Source organism: Scyliorhinus torazame, chromosome 6, assembly GCF_047496885.1.
Source record: "Scyliorhinus torazame isolate Kashiwa2021f chromosome 6, sScyTor2.1, whole genome shotgun sequence".
Lineage (NCBI taxonomy): Eukaryota > Metazoa > Chordata > Chondrichthyes > Carcharhiniformes > Scyliorhinidae > Scyliorhinus > Scyliorhinus torazame.
The window spans coordinates 123674070-123696619 of record NC_092712.1 but is presented as its reverse complement, the minus strand read 5'-3'; the positions used below and the strand labels follow the sequence as shown (position 1 = coordinate 123696619).

General features: G+C 42.2%; 1 protein-coding gene across 1 annotated transcript in view; it reads right to left on the bottom strand.

The window, feature by feature from the left end:
• tbc1d5 (TBC1 domain family, member 5) overlaps positions 1-22550 on the bottom strand; it is a 783418-nt gene that overhangs the window by 317806 nt on the left and 443062 nt on the right. Inside the window, exons 10-14 of the mRNA XM_072508754.1 lie at positions 20003-20070; positions 10192-10294; positions 9334-9422; positions 8379-8429; positions 8223-8292 (exon numbers count right to left, since the gene is read on the bottom strand). Of these exons, the coding sequence (XP_072364855.1) occupies positions 8223-8292; positions 8379-8429; positions 9334-9422; positions 10192-10294; positions 20003-20070 (381 nt within the window). The remainder of the gene's footprint in view (positions 1-8222; positions 8293-8378; positions 8430-9333; positions 9423-10191; positions 10295-20002; positions 20071-22550) is intronic.

Below are 22550 nucleotides of genomic sequence, written 5' to 3'. Positions count from 1 at the left end.
GCAGCAGGGGGCGGAGCAGGCAGCAGGGGGCGGAGCAGGCAGCAGGGGGCGGAGCAGGCAGGAGGGGGCAGAGCAAGCAGGAGGGGGCAGAGCAAGCAGGAGGGGGCAGAGCAAGCAGGAGGGGGCAGAGCAAGCAGGAGGGGGCAGAGCAAGCAGGAGGGGGCGGAGCAAGCAGGAGGGGGCGGAGCAAGCAGGAGGGGGCGGAGAAGGCAGGAGGGGGCGGAGAAGGCAGGAGGGGCGGAGAAGGCAGGAGGGACGGAGAAGGCTGAAGGGGTCGGAGAAGGCAGGAGGGGTCGGAGAAGGCAGGAGGGGTCGGAGAAGGCAGGAGGGGGCGGAGAAGGCAGGAGGGGGCGGAGAAGGCAGGAGGGGGCGGAGAAGGCAGGAGGGGGCGGAGAAGGCAGGAGGGGGCGGAGAAGGCAGGAGGGGGCGGAGAAGGCAGGAGGGGGCGGAGAAGGCAGGAGGGGGCGGAGAAGGCAGGAGGGGGCGGAGAAGGCAGGAAGGGGCGGAGAAGGCAGGAAGGGGCGGAGAAGGCAGGAAGGGGCGGAGAAGGCAGGAGGGGCGGGGCAGGCAGGAGGGGGCGGGGCAGGCAGGAGGGGGCGGGGCAGGCAGGAGGGTCAGGCAGGGGGGGGGAAGAGGTAGGTGGGAGGGAGTTCTGGACACTTTCATTGACTGATGAATAATTGCACTCAGATCATTTCTTTGCTTTATTGCGTACATATTTCCATACCAACTTAAATTATTTTACAACAGTCTGCATTCTAGATTTATTTGCCATCCCCTGTTCTTCTACAGTATTCCAAATTTTCTTGAGTACTGTTACTATACTCTTAACCTGATTAATACCTGCAAGTGCAAATTTAACATACTATTATTTGAAACACACTTTGATCATTTTGAAAGCGAGAATAAAGTTTACAACAACACCATGTACTTCATACATCGCCATTCATGGCTAAATTACCCTTCGGAACCATTCTTGTTCTCTATTAACATTTCTTCCCCATTCTTCACATGATATCAATTTAAAATAAATGTTCATGATCTAATACAAATCAGCAAGCTTCCTCTCAAAAAAATCAAATTTCAGTTTATAATAAAGACATTTCTCGTCTTCAGTATGAACTCTCAATGCTGCAGCTGCTGTGGACAAAACATTTGTTGCAATGATCATCACTAGCAATTTTGAAGACCACTTATCCTTTTGGTTCCTGAACAGAAGACCAAAAACTCCTGGTTTTAAAATACTAATGACTGTAAAGACAAAATCTGCTCGTGTAGTCGATACCAATCTTCCCAATTATCATGCCTCTTTCTCTTTCCAGGATGGAAATGTTAATGAACATATTTCCTGCAATTATATGCACCAGAGAATGAGGGGATTGGTTACGGTGAGAAATATTAAGATAATTAGCGTGGGCTGTTCCTGTAAACAGAAGTGAAACTGAGAGTGTTGCTAATATATTGGACCGGAGTGGCAATATTTAATTCCATAGAAAATGTTAAAAATATTTATGTTGAATATATAATAAATACTGTTAGCATCCCGGGCGAGAACCCAACTATTTGCCATTTGTAAACATGTGAGAAAATATTACTGCACCACAGGATAACACTGCCCAATAGGTATCCTTTATGTTGAAACAAACTTTAATTTAAACACATAATTAATCACATCAGCAACAAAGAAATGGCTTTACAGTTAATAATAATAATAATCTTTATTAGTGTCACAAGAAGGCTTACACTAACACTACAAAGAATGTACTGCGAAAAGCACCTAGTCGCCACACTCCGGCGCCTGTTCGGGTACACCGAGGGAGAATTCAGAATGTCCAATACACCGAACAAACACGTCTTTCGGGACTTATGGGAGGAAACTAGAGCATCCAGAGGAAACCCACGCAGACACGGGGAGAACGTCACAGATAGTGACCCAAGCTGGGAATCGAACTCTGCTCCCTGGTGCTGCGAAGCAGCAGTGCTAACCACTGTGCTAATGTGCCACCTGTGGTGTTGGGTGCTCTGAGGTACAGACGAACCAACACGGTTGCGATTGGTACAACGCAGTTTTATTCCAACTAGTTATTTACACATCTGACTTGGTACTCAGCACGTGGTGATTGTGTGAGTGTCTTGTTAATCAGGTCCTGGCCTTGTCCTGTCTCCAGATGGACTGGCCAGCAGGTGTCGTGTTTCTTGTCTTATACTGTGTCTGCTCTTGTCTGTGATTGGCTGTCGTGTTGTGTGCTAATTGGTCTGTCTATCATGATGTGTGTGTTGTGATGTGTGTTTGAATATCATGACATCCCCCCCTTTTTTTTACAAGATTATGTGCCTACGTGGTTATAAATATAAATGTGTCCTGAGTGCAGCTAAAGGTGTGTGTGCGTGATATTTACAGCATGTACATGTAGCGTAACTATATACAAGGGGCGATGTCAGGTGTGACATGCTAACGAGGTTGTACCATAACAAAAGAAGAAGTACGTTGAAATTTGGACCGATCAAACGAGGCCTGGAACGATAAAACAGTGACATGTTACAATACAGTAGTTGCTAAAATTTGACGTGTGAACAGTCTCATAAGTCCAGTCTAGTAGGTGGGTGACGAATTCGGGTTGACCGTCAGGGTGGCACACCATTCATCGGCCGGATTGATGATGTTGACCCGGTTCACATCAATGACCGCAACCAGGAAGGCGTCTTGGTCGTCGGTTTGGATGTCGTGATGTGGAGGCTGGATGGTCTGCACGTGTCTGCGAGGTTGTCGGAGATGTGGAAGATCCACAGGTTGAGCCGCTCGACAGTAGGCAGCGTAGTGGCCCATCTTGCCACAGCGTAGGCATTGTCGGGTTTTTGCAGGACATTGCCCTTTTAAATGTGCAGCTCCACAGTTGCCGCACGTCATGGCGTTCGTTATGCCACTGCGCATGCGCAGTTCGGTCTTGCGTCGGGCGCGCCTACGCAGCACGTCCCTCAGTGTTGCCGTAGGTTTTGGCGCGCACAAACGCGGGAGGCCTCAAAAAGCGTGCGAAACGGCCGCCCTCGTCCGGGTCGCGGGCCGGGAGAAACTCGATTGCCTGGATGCGTTCGGCCTCGTGGGCGTCCTGGCTTGCCGATTCGATCGCTTGGGACCCCCTCCGTGCCGATTTGGTCGCCTGAAATTGGGCATAGCGGCTGGTCGCATTTTCATGCGGGACACAGGCTTCAACTGCAGATGCTAAGGTCAGGCCTTTAATTTTTAGAAGCTGCTGGCGTAGGCCACTGGAGGCAACGGCAAAAACGATCTGGTCCCGGATCATGGACTCTGAGGCGGTGCCGTAATCGCAGGACTGCGCGAGTATGCGGAGGTGCGTCAGGAAGGACTGAAAGAGCTCATCCTTACCTTGTAGGCGCTGCTGAAAGATATACCTCTCAAAGCTTTCATTGACCTCAACGTTGAAGTGCTGGTCGGGCTTGAGGAGGACCGTGTCATATTTAGATTTGTTCTCGCCTTCCGCGAACACCAAGGAGTTGTATACATCGATGGCGTGCTGACCTGCGGTAGTGAGGAGCATGGCAATCTTTGTTTCGTCCGAGGCGCCCTGTTTTTCGTTGGCTCGCATGAACAGTTTGAATCGCTGCTTGAAGAGCTTCCAATTGGTGCCCAGGTTCCCAGCGACTTGCAACGGCTGCGGTTTGTTGTGGGTGTCCATGGCTCAGGATGGCAGATTTGCCGGTAAGTATCGATTCACTCACTGGTACCATGTGGTGTTGGGTGCTCTTGAGGTACAGACGAACCAACACGGTTGCGATTGGTACAACGCAGTTTTATTCCAACTAGTTATTTACACATCTGACTTGGTACTCAGCACGTGGTGACTGTGTGAGTGTCTTGTTAATCAGGTCCTGGCCTTGTCCTGTCTCCAGATGGATTGGCCAGCAGGTGTCGTGTTTCTTGTCTTATACTGTGTCTGCTCTTGTCTGTGATTGGCTGTCGTGTTGTGTGTGCTAATTGGTCTGTTGGTCTGTCTATCATGATGTGTGTGTTGTGATGTGTGTTTGAATATCATGACATCATGACTGTTCTTAAGTAAAAGAGAAAACCTTAGCTTACGTGCTACACCTGTCACTATATTCCAATTAAGCAGACCAATACATCTCAAATACTACTGACAGTCTAGTTTTAATTCTAGTTGTATTCATATAGGGGTTAGTTGAATGAATGAAACTAATAAGCAAAATATTAAAAGGGACTTGACTGTGGGAACCCAGTCATTTCCTCATATAATGAATTAAACATTATATTCCATTGTATTCAGTGCTGAGAATGGAGTGTTCTTTGTGCAATCAACTAATTAATTGTAGTTAGGCCTCCGCAAAGCTATGAAACATGGCAAAGTGTGAGAAGACATACCCAGTATTTTTTCTAAGACTGTGCACGCAAACGCTAAGCTATGTTTGATAGGCACCAATCAATCAGAAGTAATGTCCAATGTCTAGGGCAGCACGGTAGCACAAGTGGACAGCACTGTGGCTTCACAGTGCCAGGGTCCCAGGTTTGATTCCCCGCTGGGTAACTGTCTGTGCGGAGTCTGCACGTTCTCCCCGTGTCTGCGTGGGTTTCCTGCGGTAACTCCGGTTTCCTCCCACAGTTCAAAGACGTGCAGGTTAGGTGAATTGGCCATGATAAATTGTCCTTAGTGACCAAAAAGGTTAGGAGGGTTTATTGGGTTACGGGAATAGGGTGGAAGTGAGGGCTTAAGTGGGTCGATGCAGACTCGATGGGCTGAATGGCCTCCTTCGGCACTGTATGTTCTATGTTTGATTAACAGGTTAACATTGATTTGAAAGCATTGTCAATGGCAGGGAGGGTGCAGGCAGTTAAGATGGTGGTCCTCCCGAGATTCCTCTTTGTGTTTCAGTGTCTCCCGGTGGTGATCACGAAGGCTTTTTTCAAAAGGATAGAAAAGAGTATTATGGGTTTTGTTTGGGCCGGGAAGACTCCGAGAGTGAGGAAGGGATTCTTACAGCGTAGTAGGGATAGGGGGGGGCTGGCACTACCGAGCCTAAGTGAGTATTATTGGGCCGCTAATATTTCAATGGTGAGTAAGTGGATGGGAGAGGAGGAAGGAGCGGCGTGGAAGAGATTAGAGAGGGCGTCCTGTAGGGGGACCAGCCTGCAGGCTATGGTGACAGCCCCATTGCCGTTCTCACCAAGGAACTATACCACGAGTCCGGTGGTGGTAGCTACACTGAAGATTTGGGGACAGTGGAGACGACATAGGGGAAAGACCGGAGCACTGGGGGGGTCCCCGATAAGAAACAACCATAGGTTTGCCCCGGGGGGAATGGATGGGGGATATGGAATGTGGCAAAGAGCAGGTATAACGCAATTGAAAGATCTATTTGTGGATGGGAAGTTTGCGAGTCTGGGAGCGCTGACCGAGAAATATGGGTTGCCCCAAGGGAATGCATTCAGGTACATGCAATTGAGGGCTTTTGCGAGGCAGCAGGTGAGGGAATTCCCGCAGCTCCCGACACAAGAGGTGCAGGACAGAGTCATCTCAAAGAAATGGGTGGGGGACGGTAAGGTGTCGGATATATATAGGGAAATGAGAGACGAAGGGGAGACTATGATGGACGAACTAAAAGGGAAATGGGAAGAAGAGCTAGGGGAGGAGATTGAGGAGGGGATGTGGGCAGATGCCCTAAACAGGGTAAACTCGTCGTCCTCGTGCGCCAGGCTAAGCCTGATTCAGTTTAAGGTATTGCACAGGGCACATATGACTGGAACACGGCTCAGTAAATTTTTTGGGGTGGAGGATAGGTGTGCGAGGTGCTCGAGAAGCCCAGCGAATCATACCCATATGTTTTGGTCATGCCCGGCACTACAGGGGTTTTGGATGGGGGTGACAAAGGTGCTTTCGAAAGTAGTAGGAGTCCGGGTCGAACCAAGCTGGGGGTTGGCTATATTTGGGGTTGCACAAGAGCCGGGAGTGCAGGAGGCGAAAGAGGCCGATGTTTTGGCCTTTGCGTCCCTAGTAGCCCGGCGCAGAATATAGCTAATGTGGAAAGAAGCCAAGCCCCCGGGGGTGGAGACCTGGATAAATGATATGGCGGGGTTCATATAGTTAGAGCGGATTAAGTTCATCCTAAGGGGGTCGGCTCAAGGGTTTACTAGGCGGTGGCAACCGTTCGTCGAATATCTTGCGGAAAGATAGATAGGGGAGAACAAAGAAGGCAGCAGCAGCAGCCCAGGACTTGGGGTGTGGGGGGTGGGGGGGGGGGGGGGGGGGTGGCCTGAGACAAGGCAGTTGCCAATTAGGGCTAGTTTTTATTTTTTGTTATTTAATATTTATTTATTTGTTGTTGTTTTCTTTTGTTCTTGTTTAAATAAAAAAGGTCATTATTATCTGTATTGTTATAATGTTGTGTAAAGGATGCACAATGTACTGTGTTGGTTGACCAAAAATTTTCAATAAAATATTATTTAAAAAAAAACATTGATTTGAACAAACCAGAAGTTTCTAGCTACGAATTAGAAGCCAATGAATGCAAGTGAGGGGTTAAACAGAGATAAGGGGCTGAATTATCCGCCATCGGGATTATCCATTTAGCTGGCAGCCCGGGGTTTCCGGATGGTGTAGGGCTGCCCACAATGGGAAACCCTATTGACCAGCTGGCGAAACGGAGAATTCCAACGGTGTGCCAGAAATCTGCTGCGGCAGGGCAGAAAATCCCGCCCAAGAATTCCCTTAAAGATAAGGGACGGGATTCTCCGAGCCTCTGCGCCGCAATCATGCTCGGCACAGGGGCAGAGAATGGGGCATCAGACCTGCGATCGGCTCCGCTGTCTTCCCGCGATTCTCCGGGACCAGAGAATTGCCACCAATCGCGCGCACGCAGTCGACGCGGCTCCGGTCAGGGGCCATTGAAAGAGGCCCCCGCGGCGATTCTCCGCCAACAACTGGCCGAGTTCCCGCCGGCGTGGTTCACTCATGTCCACGACCACCTTGGTGGGGGGCGGGGGGATCAGTCACCGGGGGGAGCCTCCAGGCTCGCGATCGAGGGCCACCGATCGGCGGGCCGGTGCGATCTGGGGGGAGCCTATATTGTCGGGGCCGGCCCGCTGTGTGGGTCTGCCATGTTGGGCGCGGCCGCCGCCGCAGGCAGCCGGAGCTGCGTGGACTACAACGGGGCCCTGCTAGCCCCTTCAAAATGGAGAATCATTCTGGATTTTCTAGAAAAATTCCAGAGTGATTTGCACCTGTTTTCCCGTGGGCGTGGGGACATAGCCCCATTATCAGAGAATTCCTCCCAAGATCTTATGGTGCAGGTTCTTTGTTCCTGAATTCTTGAATCACGTTTGTTTCTCGTTAGTGTTTGTTTTTGTGCTCATGTTTTTGCCATGTGCTTGACTTTTTTCTGTATTGTTTAATATTTTGTTTATAAGTTTTTATTCAGTTCTGCACTTCTTATTCAAGTGTATACCAGTGAGTAACTGACAATAAAGTTGTTTTCTTGACACCTCCACCAACCGGACTACCGATTCTTATTGGAAGAGAAAAATAAGAATCTCCACAACCACTCAGTAATAAAATTAACAACCAGGTATCTACTTGCTTTCCTCTATGCAGAATCTTTAGAGAGAACTGTTCAGGACCAAACCGAAGCCCTTCTGTTCAAATGAGAGTTCTAGGACCAACTGACTTTTCAGAAAGTTCTGATTCCATCCATTAACTACATCCTCTGTACCCAAAGCATAAGGAATTTGTTTGTCTCTTCTGCCAAGATGTCCCTTGGCTTGTTTAGCCTTCCATAAATTATCTACACCTCAGGAATCAGTATTCCATTAGCTAGCCATCTGTAAACAAGTAAATGGTCCTCAAGATATATTAGCAGAACACTCCACCTGCAAATCAATGATGACCTCACTTTTACAACACCTTACTCACACCTCAAGCAGTCAGACTGTATGCATCTTAACCCAGGTTTTAATATTATTGCAAAATATATAAAATATGACAATTTCTTTAGCAACACATAAACCTTGAATGCATCCATGAGAATTTTCCAATATCCACAGGGGTAATGTGTGAGATCAGGGAGAGAAGTAATAAGCTGATTTGCATAAATCAAAATAAATAATTAAGTCACTTTATCTTAAATAACTCTTGAGGAAAATGAGCATAAATAAAGTATTTTAATTTATAATTAACTGACAACCAAGACGAGCATACCTTTCTTATTTCTCTTTCAAAACTTGAAAACCATGGTTCAGCAGTGTCCATAAGTTGTGAGAACATTGCACTGAAGAGATAAGATGACACGTTTCAAAACAACAAGAAGCAAAACGATAGCAATAACAAAAAGAATGATGTCATTGTTTAACTTACTAAGCATCATGTTCCAAGAACTCAGGGTTGAGGAGAGCTTTCATTTCCTCGCTGTGGAGATAGAAACTGCAAATTAGCAAAATATTCCTTTCTATACCAGTATTCTGCTTGACCTACAATGACTGCCAAAGTCTAAGTATTCACATTGCGCATCATCAAAAACAGCGATGTGTAATAATCTTTTATAGTTGCAAAACTACGGTAATTTTTCACAAAATAAAATGATAGACATTTTTAAAAAAGGATTTTCCCTCCCCCTGTCCTAAAAGCAGCCCATGCATTAATTCCACTGTTTCTTTGGCCAGCCCATCAAATACAGTTTGTTCTTCTGCCAGGAAGAATATGCTGATTTTAGAAGTCTTCTCATTCTCCCAAGGTTTTTCAACTCCATGGGAAACCCGTGGGATTGTTAGTCAAGACTAAAAGCTAAGCTTTGATTTTTTATTACGAGTCAGCACTGTTTATTAAAAACTATTAGCACTCTGGGTAGCAAATAGGTGGTGGGGTTATTGACCAATCCAGTTGGCTCACAGTACTTTATTTTACGCACATGAAACATTCAAGTAACAAAAAGATTATGGTCAATCAACATGAGTTTTGTACCTGATATGATAGAAAACTTTTTATATTGAACATTATTTCAAAATGTTTCCTCTTTTCCATTCTCCTGTCATCCGTCCTTCCAGAATTCACATTACCAGTTGTCTAAGGTTTGCAGTAGACTGGCTTAAGAAGGGTATAAAAATTGACTCTCCTCTTAATGGCAGACAAGACTCAAATGCTGCATCATGCTACTCCAACTGCACTTTAGTAAAATCTTGACAATCCAGCTAGCATTGCAATTAATGAACTACCCTTTTGCTGAACTAGCTTCCCCTCTCTGGAGCTGACTTACGTCCTACATTAAGTGTAATGTTGTACTTATTTCAGGTTGACTTGTATAGATAAAACTTGCCTTGGATTTGCTGTTTCATTGGCATGTGAGAAGGCTTGGTGATCACAGTGCAGAATAAAGACAAGAGGAGCCAGCAGTTCATGCATGCCCTAAAACATTAGCATAAAAAAAAATCAACAGAGACGGAGCATTCTTACTCAAATTAAAAAATAAAATGCGTACTCTGGAAAATGAATGAGGATCTATTAAAGTGGAGTCGCTTCAACTGCTCAATGAATTTACAAAGTGCAAGAAGCATGCAGACCAGATAGATGACACAGTTCTACACCTAAAATGTAAATCAGCCTTTTTTCTTTACAGATGCCGATGGGGCTGCTTTGCACACCCTGAATTTTCTGTTTTGAAACATTTTACAATTTAGCATGGTATACATCATACAAATCAAGGGGTTATTTCTCTTTGTTCATATTTATGCACAAATAGCCTAAAACTGATATGAATATACGATTTTCAAATGCAATTGCCTTAGTAAATGGACAATTAATTACAGATTTAATCTCTTATAGCCTTCACTTAAACATTAAAAGAAATAGTAGAGTATATTTGCTTTATAATTTAAAAGCAGGCAACTCTGCAGATAGAAACACATTGGGAAAAGACAGAATAATGAAAACATTAATGTGAAAATTACGAAATCTTCTGTGCATGGAATGTTTTTTTCTATAAAAATGTACTGGAACACAACACTAAAACATATGCAACGTGTAACTTGCAGCAGACTTAAATGCTTTGGGGACAGAATGTTATGCCCAGAACGAATGCATATTTATTCTTAGTAAATGTCACAAGACACTTTTTCTTACAGTCCAATTTTAAACTGCTTAATTATTCAACCAAACCTGTACAGTATTTCATTACCTGCTTGTAAAGCAGCTGCTCATTTTCTCTCGCATAACAAAACAGGATATCTGTCAAGATCTGCCTCACACTTTCCTGTTGGAAATACTGCATTTCAGGAAACCTGAAAGACACACAATTTCAGCACATCATCTCAAGAAATGTTGTTCCTTTTTGCTCCTCAGGTTATTTTTCACAATGCCATCAGACAACATTCTGTTAACACTGTGATCTCGTTACAATTCTATTTGAACTAAACCAGTTTGAAATGAACATTAAAATGGCCAATTACAATTTTGCCTAAGGTACATCAATTAAACTTTTGTAGCTTTTAAATATTAATTTCCATCTATTTAAAAATAATCAGACAAATTCACTTGGAGTTTTATCCTCTTATGGAAACAATGGATAGGATTTCCTTTTTTGGAAAAAAGCTTTGGGATCCTGAAGTTGGGACTGAATTGAGGTGCTGAACCAACACAGGACTAAATTCGGGTCCTGAGCCCACACTTGCTGACAGCAAGATCAGAACAGAGATATTCCTGGAAGCTGTCTCCTAATTGGCTGCCTCCACATTTTCTGTCCAATGAAGGATAGTGGGAGGGCTCCGTTGTTACTGGTCCAATTAGAGGACCGGCAGCTCGGAAGCCATCCTCAGAGGACTAAGATGGAAATAAAATTTAAGAGTGGTCAGGTAGTCAGAACTCTCAGATTGAAGGAGAAACCCCTCAAGGTGGTTCTTCGGGACAAAAGGGCAGCCTTCCTGTTGGAGACCACCTCTTTTGGAGGATATGGCTCCAATGTCCCTTGAACTGTTGCAAAGTCCATTATGCTGACAGCCTTCAGATGTGGCACTGTTCTAATGCCCGCAAAATGCTGCCAAGCACTCTATATGGCTCTTAATCGGGGCCTTAAATATGCAGGCGGACTGTCAGCTTTCTTTCAGTCGGGAGCCATTTTATTCCCCGGCCTGCCCTTGCCCGATGGCACAAATGGGTCAGGGAGCCATACCAACATGGCTCCCGCATGTCCAATCCCACCAACCTGACGTCAGGAAAATTCTGTCATGTTCTATAATTGCTGGACACATCTCCAGTATCATACTAACAAGTATATTTCATGAGAACCTGGGCAATTGTTTGAATGTTGTTGAAGTTTGAGTGACATCACAGTAGAACCACAGTCTGCCATGACCCATTCTCCATTTAAAAAAAATTCTCAGGCTATTAACAACATGGCATGTATTGCCCTCAGGACATGGTGGTGGGCCACCTACTTGAACAACTGTGGCTCTTATGGCAATGGTGCAAGGCAAGGTATTTTAGGATTTCAACTCAGCAAAGAAGAAGAAAATTTAAAAAGGAATTCATAAGGAAGTTCTTTTGCCAGAAAGAGGTGAGAATGTGAAACTCGTTACCTTTGCAATCAGCTGAAGTATATAGTATTGGTGCATTTAAGGGGAGCTAGATATGCATATTAGGGAGAAGGGAATAGAGGATCATGATGTTCGAGTTAGATGACGAAGGATAGGAGAAGTCTGAAGTGGAGTGTAAACATGGTTATGGACTAGGTTCGCTGAATGGCCTTTTTCCTGTGTAAAATGTCCAAAATATGATTGTGTGAGAATTGCTGGCATTCCCATGACATTGCTTCTCTAATACTTTATGATAGAAATCGTAAAGTGCTGTTGAAGTAAACTTAATAAAGTGAATTGGTGCAATGCACCCTCTCAGCCACATACTGCAAACTAAATTATCCAGTAATGTAGAGTATGGCTACCGTGTCCAGTACAAGCGGGGCTGTTTAGCACAGGGCTAAATCGCTGGCTTTGAAAGCAGACCAAGGCAGGCCAGCAGCACGGTTCAATTCCCATACCAGCCTCCCGAACAGGCGCCGGAATGTGGCGACTAGGGGCTTTTCACAGTAACTTCATTTGAAGCCTACTTGTGACAATAAGCGATTTTCATTTCATTTCATTTCATTGACCATCAGATCTCTCTTTTCTGTATGATGTTGAGCTTCTTGTGTTGGTTCATCAATGTAGTAAATCAATACATATTCCAACACAATCCCCCTGGAGCCTTGTGTATGGTGGAAAGATAGTAAAGGATTAGAAAATGAGCAACTTTTCAGATTACCCAGATTTGTTGGGTTCTTGTAACCACAGAATTGATATGCCTTATCCAGTTACTTTTCTGGTCAGCACTGTTCCAAAATATGCTGCTGATCAGGGGCTTGGTGATGGCAGCATGCTTAAAGATCAGAGGGAGGAGAGTGAATCATATAATCATGATAGTGCAGAAGGCCATCATTAGGACCTCTTGTCCAATGTAACTACGCAAGAACAACTCGGCTAGTCCCACACCGTCTTTTCCCTCAAATAATTATCCAATTTTCTTTGTAAAGCCATAATTGAGTCTGCTTCAACACACTTGCAGACAGCACATTCCAAGTCTGAAGAGGAGCCATATTAGACTCAAAACGTTAACTGTTTCTCTCTCCACAGATGCTGCCAGGCTTGCTAGGCTTTTCCAGAATTTTTGTTTTTTATTGAATTCCAGGTCCAAACAACATTCATTCATTTATTTTCACCGTAGCCTTAGTAGGGCCATTGGCATGTCTTGCTTCTTCTCTGTATTTCTTCAAGCCTCTCAGTCCACATCTCAACGTTATCCTTCCATCAGATTTTTCTCCTCCTTCTTCTGTTTTTACCCTCAATTTCTCCTTCAATTGTTGCTGAGACAAGGCTATCGAGCCTTTGTTTCCAATGTCCGGACTTGACTATCTTTCTTTATCTAACTGTACTCAGCAACCATTCTGATTCCTGAACATCTACTGTTACCAGCTCATTTGTCTTTCTGTCCATCTAGTTGATCTTGGGCCATACCCACATCTCAAAAGCTATTATCCTCCTCTCCTAATTATATGCTGCACAAAAAGGTTTTTCCTAATTTCTTCTCTGGTTCTTTACCAATCACCTTAAATCAATACTCTCTGATTATCAATGCTACTAACAATGGGAACAGTTTCTCCGTATCTATTGTGTCCAGATTCATAATTTTGAACACCTTTCATCAAATTTCCTCTCAACCTTCTTTTCTCTAAAGAGAGCAGCCCAATACTCCAGCCAAAGCAGTGTCTTAGAAAATGTTGACCATAACATCCTTCTTGTGTATTCCTTGTTCTATTTATAAAATCGAGGATCCCTTATGTCTCATTAATTGTTTTCTCAACCTGCTTTGCCACTTTCAACAATTTGTGCACATTTAGCCCCCAGGTTCCTTTGCTCCTACACACCTTTTACAATTGTACCATGCCTCCTTGTTCTTCCATATTAAATGTATTGCATCATACTTCTCTACACTAAATGTCTTCTGCCACGTGTTTGCCCATTCTGCCAGCCTATGTCCTTATAATAATAATAATCTTATTATTGTCACAAGGAGGCTTACATTAACACTGCAATGAAGTTACTGTGAAAACCCCCTAGTCACTACACTTCGGCGCCTGTTCGGGTACACAGAAGGAGAATTCAGAATGTCCAATTCACCCAACAAGCACGTCTTTCGGGACTTGCGGGAGGAAACCGGAGCACCCGGAGGAAACCCATGCAGACAGGGGGAGAACGTGCAGACTTCGCACCGACAGTGATCCAAGCGGGAATCGAACCTGGTACCCTGGTGCTGTGAAGCAACAGTGCTAACCACTGTCCTACCAAGCCGCCAATATCCTCCTCAAAGTTCACAGTACTTCCAAGTTTTGTCACCTGCAAATTTTGAATATGTGCCCTGCACACAAGTCATCAAGAATATATATCAAGAAAATAAGTGGTCTGAATACCGAACTTTGGGAACCACACTATCTACTTTTCCCCAGCCTATCAAACAACTGCTCACTGCTACTTTTCTGCCACTCAGTCAATTGTGTAATCATAGTGCCACTATATCCTAATTCTATGAGTTTCAACTTTGCGAGCAAGCCTGTTAAATAGCATTTGGTACAAACACATTTTGGTAGTTTATGCACACCATATTAATCACAATTCACTCATTAGCTAACTTGATTGACTTTTTCAATGGAGTAACAGAGAGGAAGAAAGACATTTTGCCTTTAAAAAAATCTGTGCTGGTTTTTCTTAGTTAATCCAAATGACAAGTTAACTTTGGTCTCAGATTATGATTTCTAATAATTTCCCAACACCAAAGATAAACTGACTGGCCTGCAGTTGCTGGGCTTATCCTTACACCCCATTTTGACCAAGGATGCAACGTTTGCAATTCTCCAATTCCCTGCACTACCCCTGTATCTAAGGAGGATTGGAAAATTATGGCCAGTGCCTCTGCAATTTCCACATTCACTTTAGTATCCTTGCATCAATCACATCTGGTCCAGGTGACTTATCAATTTTAGGGCCAGCAGCCTTTATCAAATTTTAGCCTATCCAGTGACTCAATTACCTCCTCTTCCCCAAAACCTTGACCACATCTTCTTACTTGGTAAAGGCAGATGCATAGTAATTTAGTAGCTCAGTGTGCCTTCTGCCTCCATAAGTTACCTTTATAGTTCCTTATCGGGCCTAATCCTTTTATTATTTACATATCCACAGAAGCCTTTTGATTTCTCTATTATGTTGGCTGTCAGTCTCTTTGCTGCTCTTATTTATTTTTTAACAGCTCCTCTGAACTTTCTATATACAGCCTGGTTCTCACTTGTATTATCAACATTGACACCTGCCATATGCACTGTTTTTCTGCTTCATCTTACTCTCTCTTTTGTTATCCAGGGAGGTCTGGCTTTGTTTGTCATACTGCTCCCCCATGTGAGAATGTACCCAAATTAACTCTTCTTTAAGACAGCCTATTCAATTATGATTTTTCTGCCAATCTTTGATTCAAATTTACCTGGGCTAGATCTGTTTCATTCCCATCGAAACTCGCCCCCCTCCCAATTAATTAGTTTTTCCTCTGGATTACTCTTTTCCAAAACTAATCTAAACCATATGATACTCTGATCACTATCCCCTACATGTTTTCCGACTGACACTTCATTCATTTGTCCTACCTCATTTCCCAGAACTGGATCTAGCAATGCCTCCCTTCTCATTGAAGGAGAAACATATTGATGGAAAAAGTTGTCCTGAACACATTAGCAAGCCTTCCTCTCTCTGCCCTTTACAGTAGTACTATCCCAGTCTTCATTAGGGCAATTAAAGTCCCTCAATATATCTATGCTATAGTTTTTGCACCTCTCTAATTTCTTTGCATATTTGTCCCTCTATATCTTTCCCAATAGTCAAAGGCCCATGGAATACATCCTGTCCTGTATGTCTCATCTGATGAAAGGTCATCTCATCCGGAAACATTAAACTCTACTTCAATCCACGGATGCTGCCTGATCTGCTGAGTATTTACAGCATTTTTTGTTTGCTTGATTTTGCGACAGGTTTCAGTTATCAGCAGAACATTATACTCCCACGCAAAGCCTGTAGTTCAGCTAGTTGGTGCTTTTTTTCTATTTATGGAGATGGTATTTCCTTGCCACTTGTCATTGCATTGATGTCATCACTGACTCATTGATATTGAAGATAACTCCTCTCCTATCTTCTCCAACAACAAGGCTGTGAAGACGTCAGCAGATGCCTGGTTCTTGTGAACTTGAACTGAGCTTTGGGAAAGGAATAACGATGAATTGATGTCATCTGTGATTCCTTCTATATCTTTTAGTGAATGAAAGTAGGTTGATGCCAGTTGGCAGTGTTAGATTTTGCCTGGTTGTGTACAAATCCTGCTAGATGCTGGTTTGGAGCATTTGTCAATAAAGCTGAACATGGTATAATCATCAGCGAACAACCCCATTGCTTATCTTATGCTGAATGAAGACACTGTTGACTGATGAAGCAGTTGAGGATCATTGGACATACCATGCCAGCCTCAAGTACTTATGCTGCAACATCCTGGGCCTGTGATGACTGGCTTTCGTGACCATCTTACTTTGTACGAATTATATCAATGGAAGGTTTACCCTTTAACTTCAGTTTTGCTAAGCATCTTTATTGCAATGCGAAATCTACTGGTGCCTTGATAATGAAGACAGCTCCTCTCTTATCTTCTCCAACAACAAGGCTGTGAAGAAGTCAGCAGATGCCTTGTTCTTGTGGAACTTGAACTGAATTTTGGGAAAGGAGTAATGGTGAATTAATGTCATCAGTGACTCATTCTACTGGTAAATGAAAGTAGGTTGATAGGGCGCTGGTTGACAGTGTTAGACTTTGTTGCTTTTTGGGAATACAACGCATTTATGGTTGATGTCAGTGTGGTCACACTTGTTAAGAACCACACTGGTGTTAAATGCGAGGGTTTCCCAAAACCCAGAAGGGTAACTTGGAACACTGGTTCATTGTTGGCTTATGTGTGTTTTTGGCATAATGTCAGGAACGATGGACAAGCCAGTGAGGGGAACAGTTCAGTCGTGCACGAACAATTGATAAAGAATATTTAATAACTTAAAACACAAAGGCATGCAAGAAGGACTATTATACACAATGCCACTTAAGTACACTGAAGACTATACACAATTTTACATGAAATTATCCCTTCGTCCCCAACTACCTAAGTTCTGAGATACCCCTTTTTCATAAACAGCCAATATTAAGTAACTCTGTGAGCTCAATCCAACAAATAATTGCCACGCTCGGGTTAAGATGGCCACATCTAGGAAATAGTCTTCCGGTTCAGCTAAGGCGGAAAATGGCTGATTCTTTTCAGAAGACAATATCTGCAGTTCCAATGTTAGCTGTCTCTCCCTCTTTTCCCCCTAGTTAGTGTTCTACAGTTATATATTTTCTTTCCCTTTGCTGTTATTTGCCCTGTGGAGTTTGCTTTTGGCAGATACATGTCAATTTAATTATCTCTCTACTCCATTATTATTATTGAAGCTACCACCTCTATAGCCCCATTGTTTTTTCTGGTCACATGTGTAAAATACTTGTTTTCCACTGATAGGCAAATTTCACATCTCATCTTTTTCCAGGTGTCTGCATCTAAAAAACTCCCTGTCTTACTTTGTTTTCAATCTGAATTTTCCCCAATTCTTAACACACTACAATAGCCTGAAAAAGGGATGGGTTATTCGGTTAGGCAGGTTTCCACCATTAAAGCTGAAGGCATCAGCAGGACCACTTGCTTTGGTGTATTCAGAACTAAATATACATATTTGTGTATTCTACACAGGCCACAGATTTATAATTTTCAGAGAACAATGGAGAGCCCATACCAAAGGGGCAGCAAAAGTCACAGAATACCATTTAACAAAAATAAAATGTTCTTACTATAAAATCAATGGATGAACACCAATTGCTATCAAAAACTGCATCCTCTACCTCATTCTGCACAACTTCATGAGAAAGACTTACAAACACAAAATACAATGTGTATAAAGACATAAGCACAGACTTGCCAACAAGGGTCATTCAGTTAAAAACAGGGACATGCATTTAAAAAGGTAAATATGCAGGAACACGGGTTCCTTGTTGAAACAATAAAGTCCTTCTCTGGATCTGATCATTAAAGAAAATCACCTGTCAGCACAACCCCAATTTATATTGCATTAAATTGGAAATCGATCTGATTAATCTTTGAAAGCTTAAATTGAGAGAGTATTTATTACACTAGGTGGCAGTCTGTGCCATGGATGATATCAGTATACATTTCCAGGTTACATTGACATTTATCGTGCGTCTTCCTTAATTTACAAGTATGTCCCCAGAATCCCCTATTCATTTTAGTGTACAGAAAAGTCAGTTATGCCAATACAATTCACTTCAATGAGTACTCGTTACCTATTGAGCATAAACGAATTGGGGGTGCTGTTAATTTGAGATTGAAAATACATAATTACATTGCCTCAAGTACACATTAACAATGAAAATTAATGATGGGTTGTAACTTAGTTCGTTATTTTAATATTTTTACAAAATAACAAACAAAAGCAAAACAAAATAGCAGCACAGGCCGGGCAAGTCCAGAATCTGATTAAATTTGATGCTGTGCACTTACTGACCATAAAAATACATATTAACACTTTTGTAAAACGATGAAATGGAACTTTGGAGCTGCCCAAATAGAATGTTGTTTGAAAGGAATTCTAATAAAAATTACAGGAGACACTTTGAGAAAAAGTCACCGATGGCCTAATCTAAAAAATCTGGGGAAATTCGGAGTGTGAATCAGATGTTTCACGTTCTAAAATGCTTCACAGTCGATGAAGCACTTGTAATGTAGTAATTGTAATGTAGGAAACATGTATGTACAGCAAAGCTCCACAAACAGAAATGTGATAATTAACAGATTTTTAGACGTTAGGTGAGGGATAAATATTGACCAGGCAGTGGCACAGTGGCATTGTCGCTGGACTAACAATCTGGGAGAACTCCACTGATTCTCAGAACAGTGCCATTGGATCTTTACATTCACATGGTTGAGTAGATGGTGTCTTTATTAATGTCTCATTTGAAAGATGGCATCTCCAACAGTGCAGCATTCTCTCAGTAGTGCACTGCGGTAGCTGCCTTGGTTTTGTGCTCAAGTTCTTTGCATGGAACTTGAATCCACAACCTTCTGACTCTGAGTGAGAGCGCTACCGCTGGATCACAAATGGCAGAACAAAATATTAATTTTTGCCTTCAAAAAGGATTTGAAATATTTCCTCCTTTTTCAAAATTATTAGACCTTCACTAGATTTCCAGATTTGTTTTGCATTATTCAACAGTTATGAAATGACACTGATATCTCATATCTAAACTGCAAACCAGACTGACAGCATCATAGCTACAAATGACTGAATAAATCTCCATGGTATTTTGCAGGCAAAAGCAAAAACATAATTTGGAATAGGTGGGGTGGCCCAGTAGTTCAACTGTTGTAGAAACAGGAAGCTTTGAGATTTGAGTTGCAGATTTCATATTGCTTGAACTTGCTTTCATTAGTTGATTAAATACAAATGTTTTCAAAAAATTAAGTTGTGCAGTTTGAGAAGCTACTGAAGAATTTATCTCATTCAAAATAAAATTGGAGGCTCATTTATTCTCCTCAAGACAGCCTCCTATTGTTTTTTTTATTCGGCCATGGAATCTGGGTGTCACTGGCAAGACCTAGCATTTAATGTCCATCTCTAATTGCCCTTGAACTGAGTGGCTTACATTTCAGAGGGTATTTGTAAGAGTTAACCACATTGCTGCGTGGGTCTCGAGTCACATGTAGGCCAACTAGGTAACAACGGCAAGTTTCCTTCCCTAAAGGACATCAGTGAATCAGATGGGTTTTAATGGCAATCAACAATGGTTTCATGGTTATCATTAGAGTTTTAATTCCAGATTTCTTCTAAATTGAATTCAAATTTTACCATCTGTCGTGGAATTCAAACCCGGGTCCCCTGAGCATTACCCTGTGTCTCTGGATTATTAGTTCAGCGTAAATACCATTGTGCTATTGCCTTCCTGCTGGTCCTGAAATACTACTGCGCCACGACTATCCTTCTCATGTGCTTGAGAGGAATATTCAGTATACAATCAGTAATGAGGACAGAAATAGGAAAGAAATACAAAACCATTTATGAAGAATATTGCGTATACTTAAGGGGGTCATATAAAGCCTAATATCAAAATCTTCACAAAATTTGATAAAGAAATAATATCCTTATGCTGGACAGCAGCGAATTATGCAGATACACCATCTAAAAAAAAGGATGGGCAGCAATTTACTGAAAGCAAACATCTTAAATATCAACACATGGCTTGCATTTTATGATTCATTTACAGATTTAATGTTGCACATACGTTCTAGTCACATCTTGTTGAATCATTGCCCGAAGTTCTTTATCTTGAAAAAACCTGTTCCAAAGACTCTGGAAAAGAAATTGGACAATAAATATTAATTGCAAAAAAATTGAACCAAATGCTTTACTAGGTAACATATTTACTTGATAGTCTTTTTCAATTGCCTCTTGTTCATCTTCTTAGGATCATGTACCTTAACTGCAGCCTTGCAACTCATGATACAACCAAGAATTTTCCAAGCAAAGATAACATGGCATTACAATGTACGGATAAACAATATGTGCTTCTACTAAAATCTTATTCAAACACGTGGAAGCAAAAAGTATAGTGTTTAATTATTTTTGAAAAAAGCTATGTCACTGCTATAGCAATGCAGGATCAAATGTTTGACTTCAAGACAAAATGTTATGCAAAAATGTCAAAAAGCTTTAAAATTAAATTTTCACATTTCTTTTAATTTTTCATTCAAATATTTTTGTTATTCTACATTAGCTGTAATGTATTGTGCAGTCTTCATTCAATTTGCAGAAAATTATCACCAAAAGGAAATAGTTGGGGATGAATGAAGAAGAGAACATGCATTTTACTGTAAAATGAGCTGCAGCTGGCATCTAGAGTGTTGTACAAAAGGTACATTTTACAAAATGACATTATCAACACACAGTTTTGCCTGTCAGGTGTCCATATTAGGTATTTGGGTGTGGCCATTCAATTATAATTGTAATGGATAGAAACCCTGTTGACCTGTGCCGAACATCTTCACATGCATTTCATGCAGGTGCAACTTCATGACGGGACTAGAAATTCATTAAATTTACCATCGAATTTACACAAGAACCACAAATATGAATAAAATTCTAAGGCTGAAAGAAAAAAAAATATTGGGACCAGGTGGCTACATAATCTTTCTTAAGATATATTTCCAAGTCAACAAGTGGCACAAGGAATGACAAGGGGGGGGGGGGATATAATTGATACAGTAAGATTAAACATGTGGAAAATAACCTCCTTGCACATCTCCTTAGTTAATTTCACTATAAAAACATTAAACTTCAAGAAATTGCAATGAATTTTATGTCAAAGTAATATTCCTCATGGGTGGTACAAAATTAACTACACAAAGGCTTACTTTACACAGAGATGTCAACATCTTGATGTAAAAGTTTCTATAGGTATGTAAAGAGAAAAAGATTGACAAAAAAGAATGTAGGCCCCTTACAGTCAGAAATGGGGGAATTTATAATGGGGACCAAAGAAATGGCCGAGGAACTAAATTCGTACTTTGCTTCTGTCTTCACAAAGGAAGAAATTAATAAGACGCTCTGAGAAACATGGAGCTGAAGGAAATCAGTATTAATAGAAAAATGGTTTGGGGGAAATTAATGGGGTTGAAGGCGGATCAATCTCTGGGGCCTGATAATCTTCATCCCAGAGTACTTCACGAAGTGGCCCTAGAAATAGCAGATCCATTGGTGATCATTTTCCAAAATCCTTTGGACTCTGGAATAGTTCCCACAGATTGGAAGGTAGCTAATTTAAGCCCGCTAGTCAAAAAGGAGGTAGAGAGAAAACAGGGAACTACAGACCAGTGAGCCTAACATCAGCAATGGGAAGTTGCTGGAGTCCATTATCAAGGGTTTCATAGCATAGCATTTGGAAAGCAGTGGTTTAATCAGACAAAGTTAACATGGATTTACGAAAGAGAAATCATGCTTGACAAATCTACGGAAATGTTTTGAAGATGTTACTAGTAGAGTTGACCAAGGAGAATCGGTGGATGTGGTTTATTTAGACTTTCAGAAAGCTTTTGACAAGGTCTCACATGGAAGATTACAATGTAAAGTTAAAGCACATGGGATTGCAGGTGTTGTCTTGAGATGGCTAGAAAGCTGGTTAGCAGCCAGGAAGCAAAGAGTTGGAATAAATGAGTCTTTTTCTGATTGGCAGCCAGTGGCTAGTGCGGTACCACAGGGATCTTTGCTAGGATCTCAACTGCTCATATTATGTATTAATGATTTGGACAAGGAAACTAAATATATTATCTCCAAATCTGTAGACAGTACAAAGTTGATTGGGAGGGTGAGTTGTGAGGAGGATGCAGAGATGCTTCAGCATGATTTGGATGGGCTGAGTGAGTATGCATACGCATGACTGATGCAGCATAATGTGGATAAATGTGAGTTATCCACTTGGATAGAAAAAATAGATAGAAAAAATAGAAAAGCAGATTATTATTTCAATGGCGTAAATTGAGAGGTGGATATTCAGTGAGACCTTGGTGTCCTTGTATATCAATCGCTGAAAGTAAGCGCGCAGGTACAGCAGGCAGTAAAAAAGGCAAATCGTATATTGGCCTTCATAGTGAGAGGATTGGAGTAAAGGAACAGGAATGTTTTATTGCAATTGTCCAGAGCGTTGGGCGAGGCCACACCTGGAGTATTGTATGTAGTTTGGTATCCTTATCTGAGGAAGGATGTTCTTGCTATGGAGGAAGTGCAGCGAAGATTTACCAGGTTGATTTCTGGGATGGCGGGACTATCATATGAGG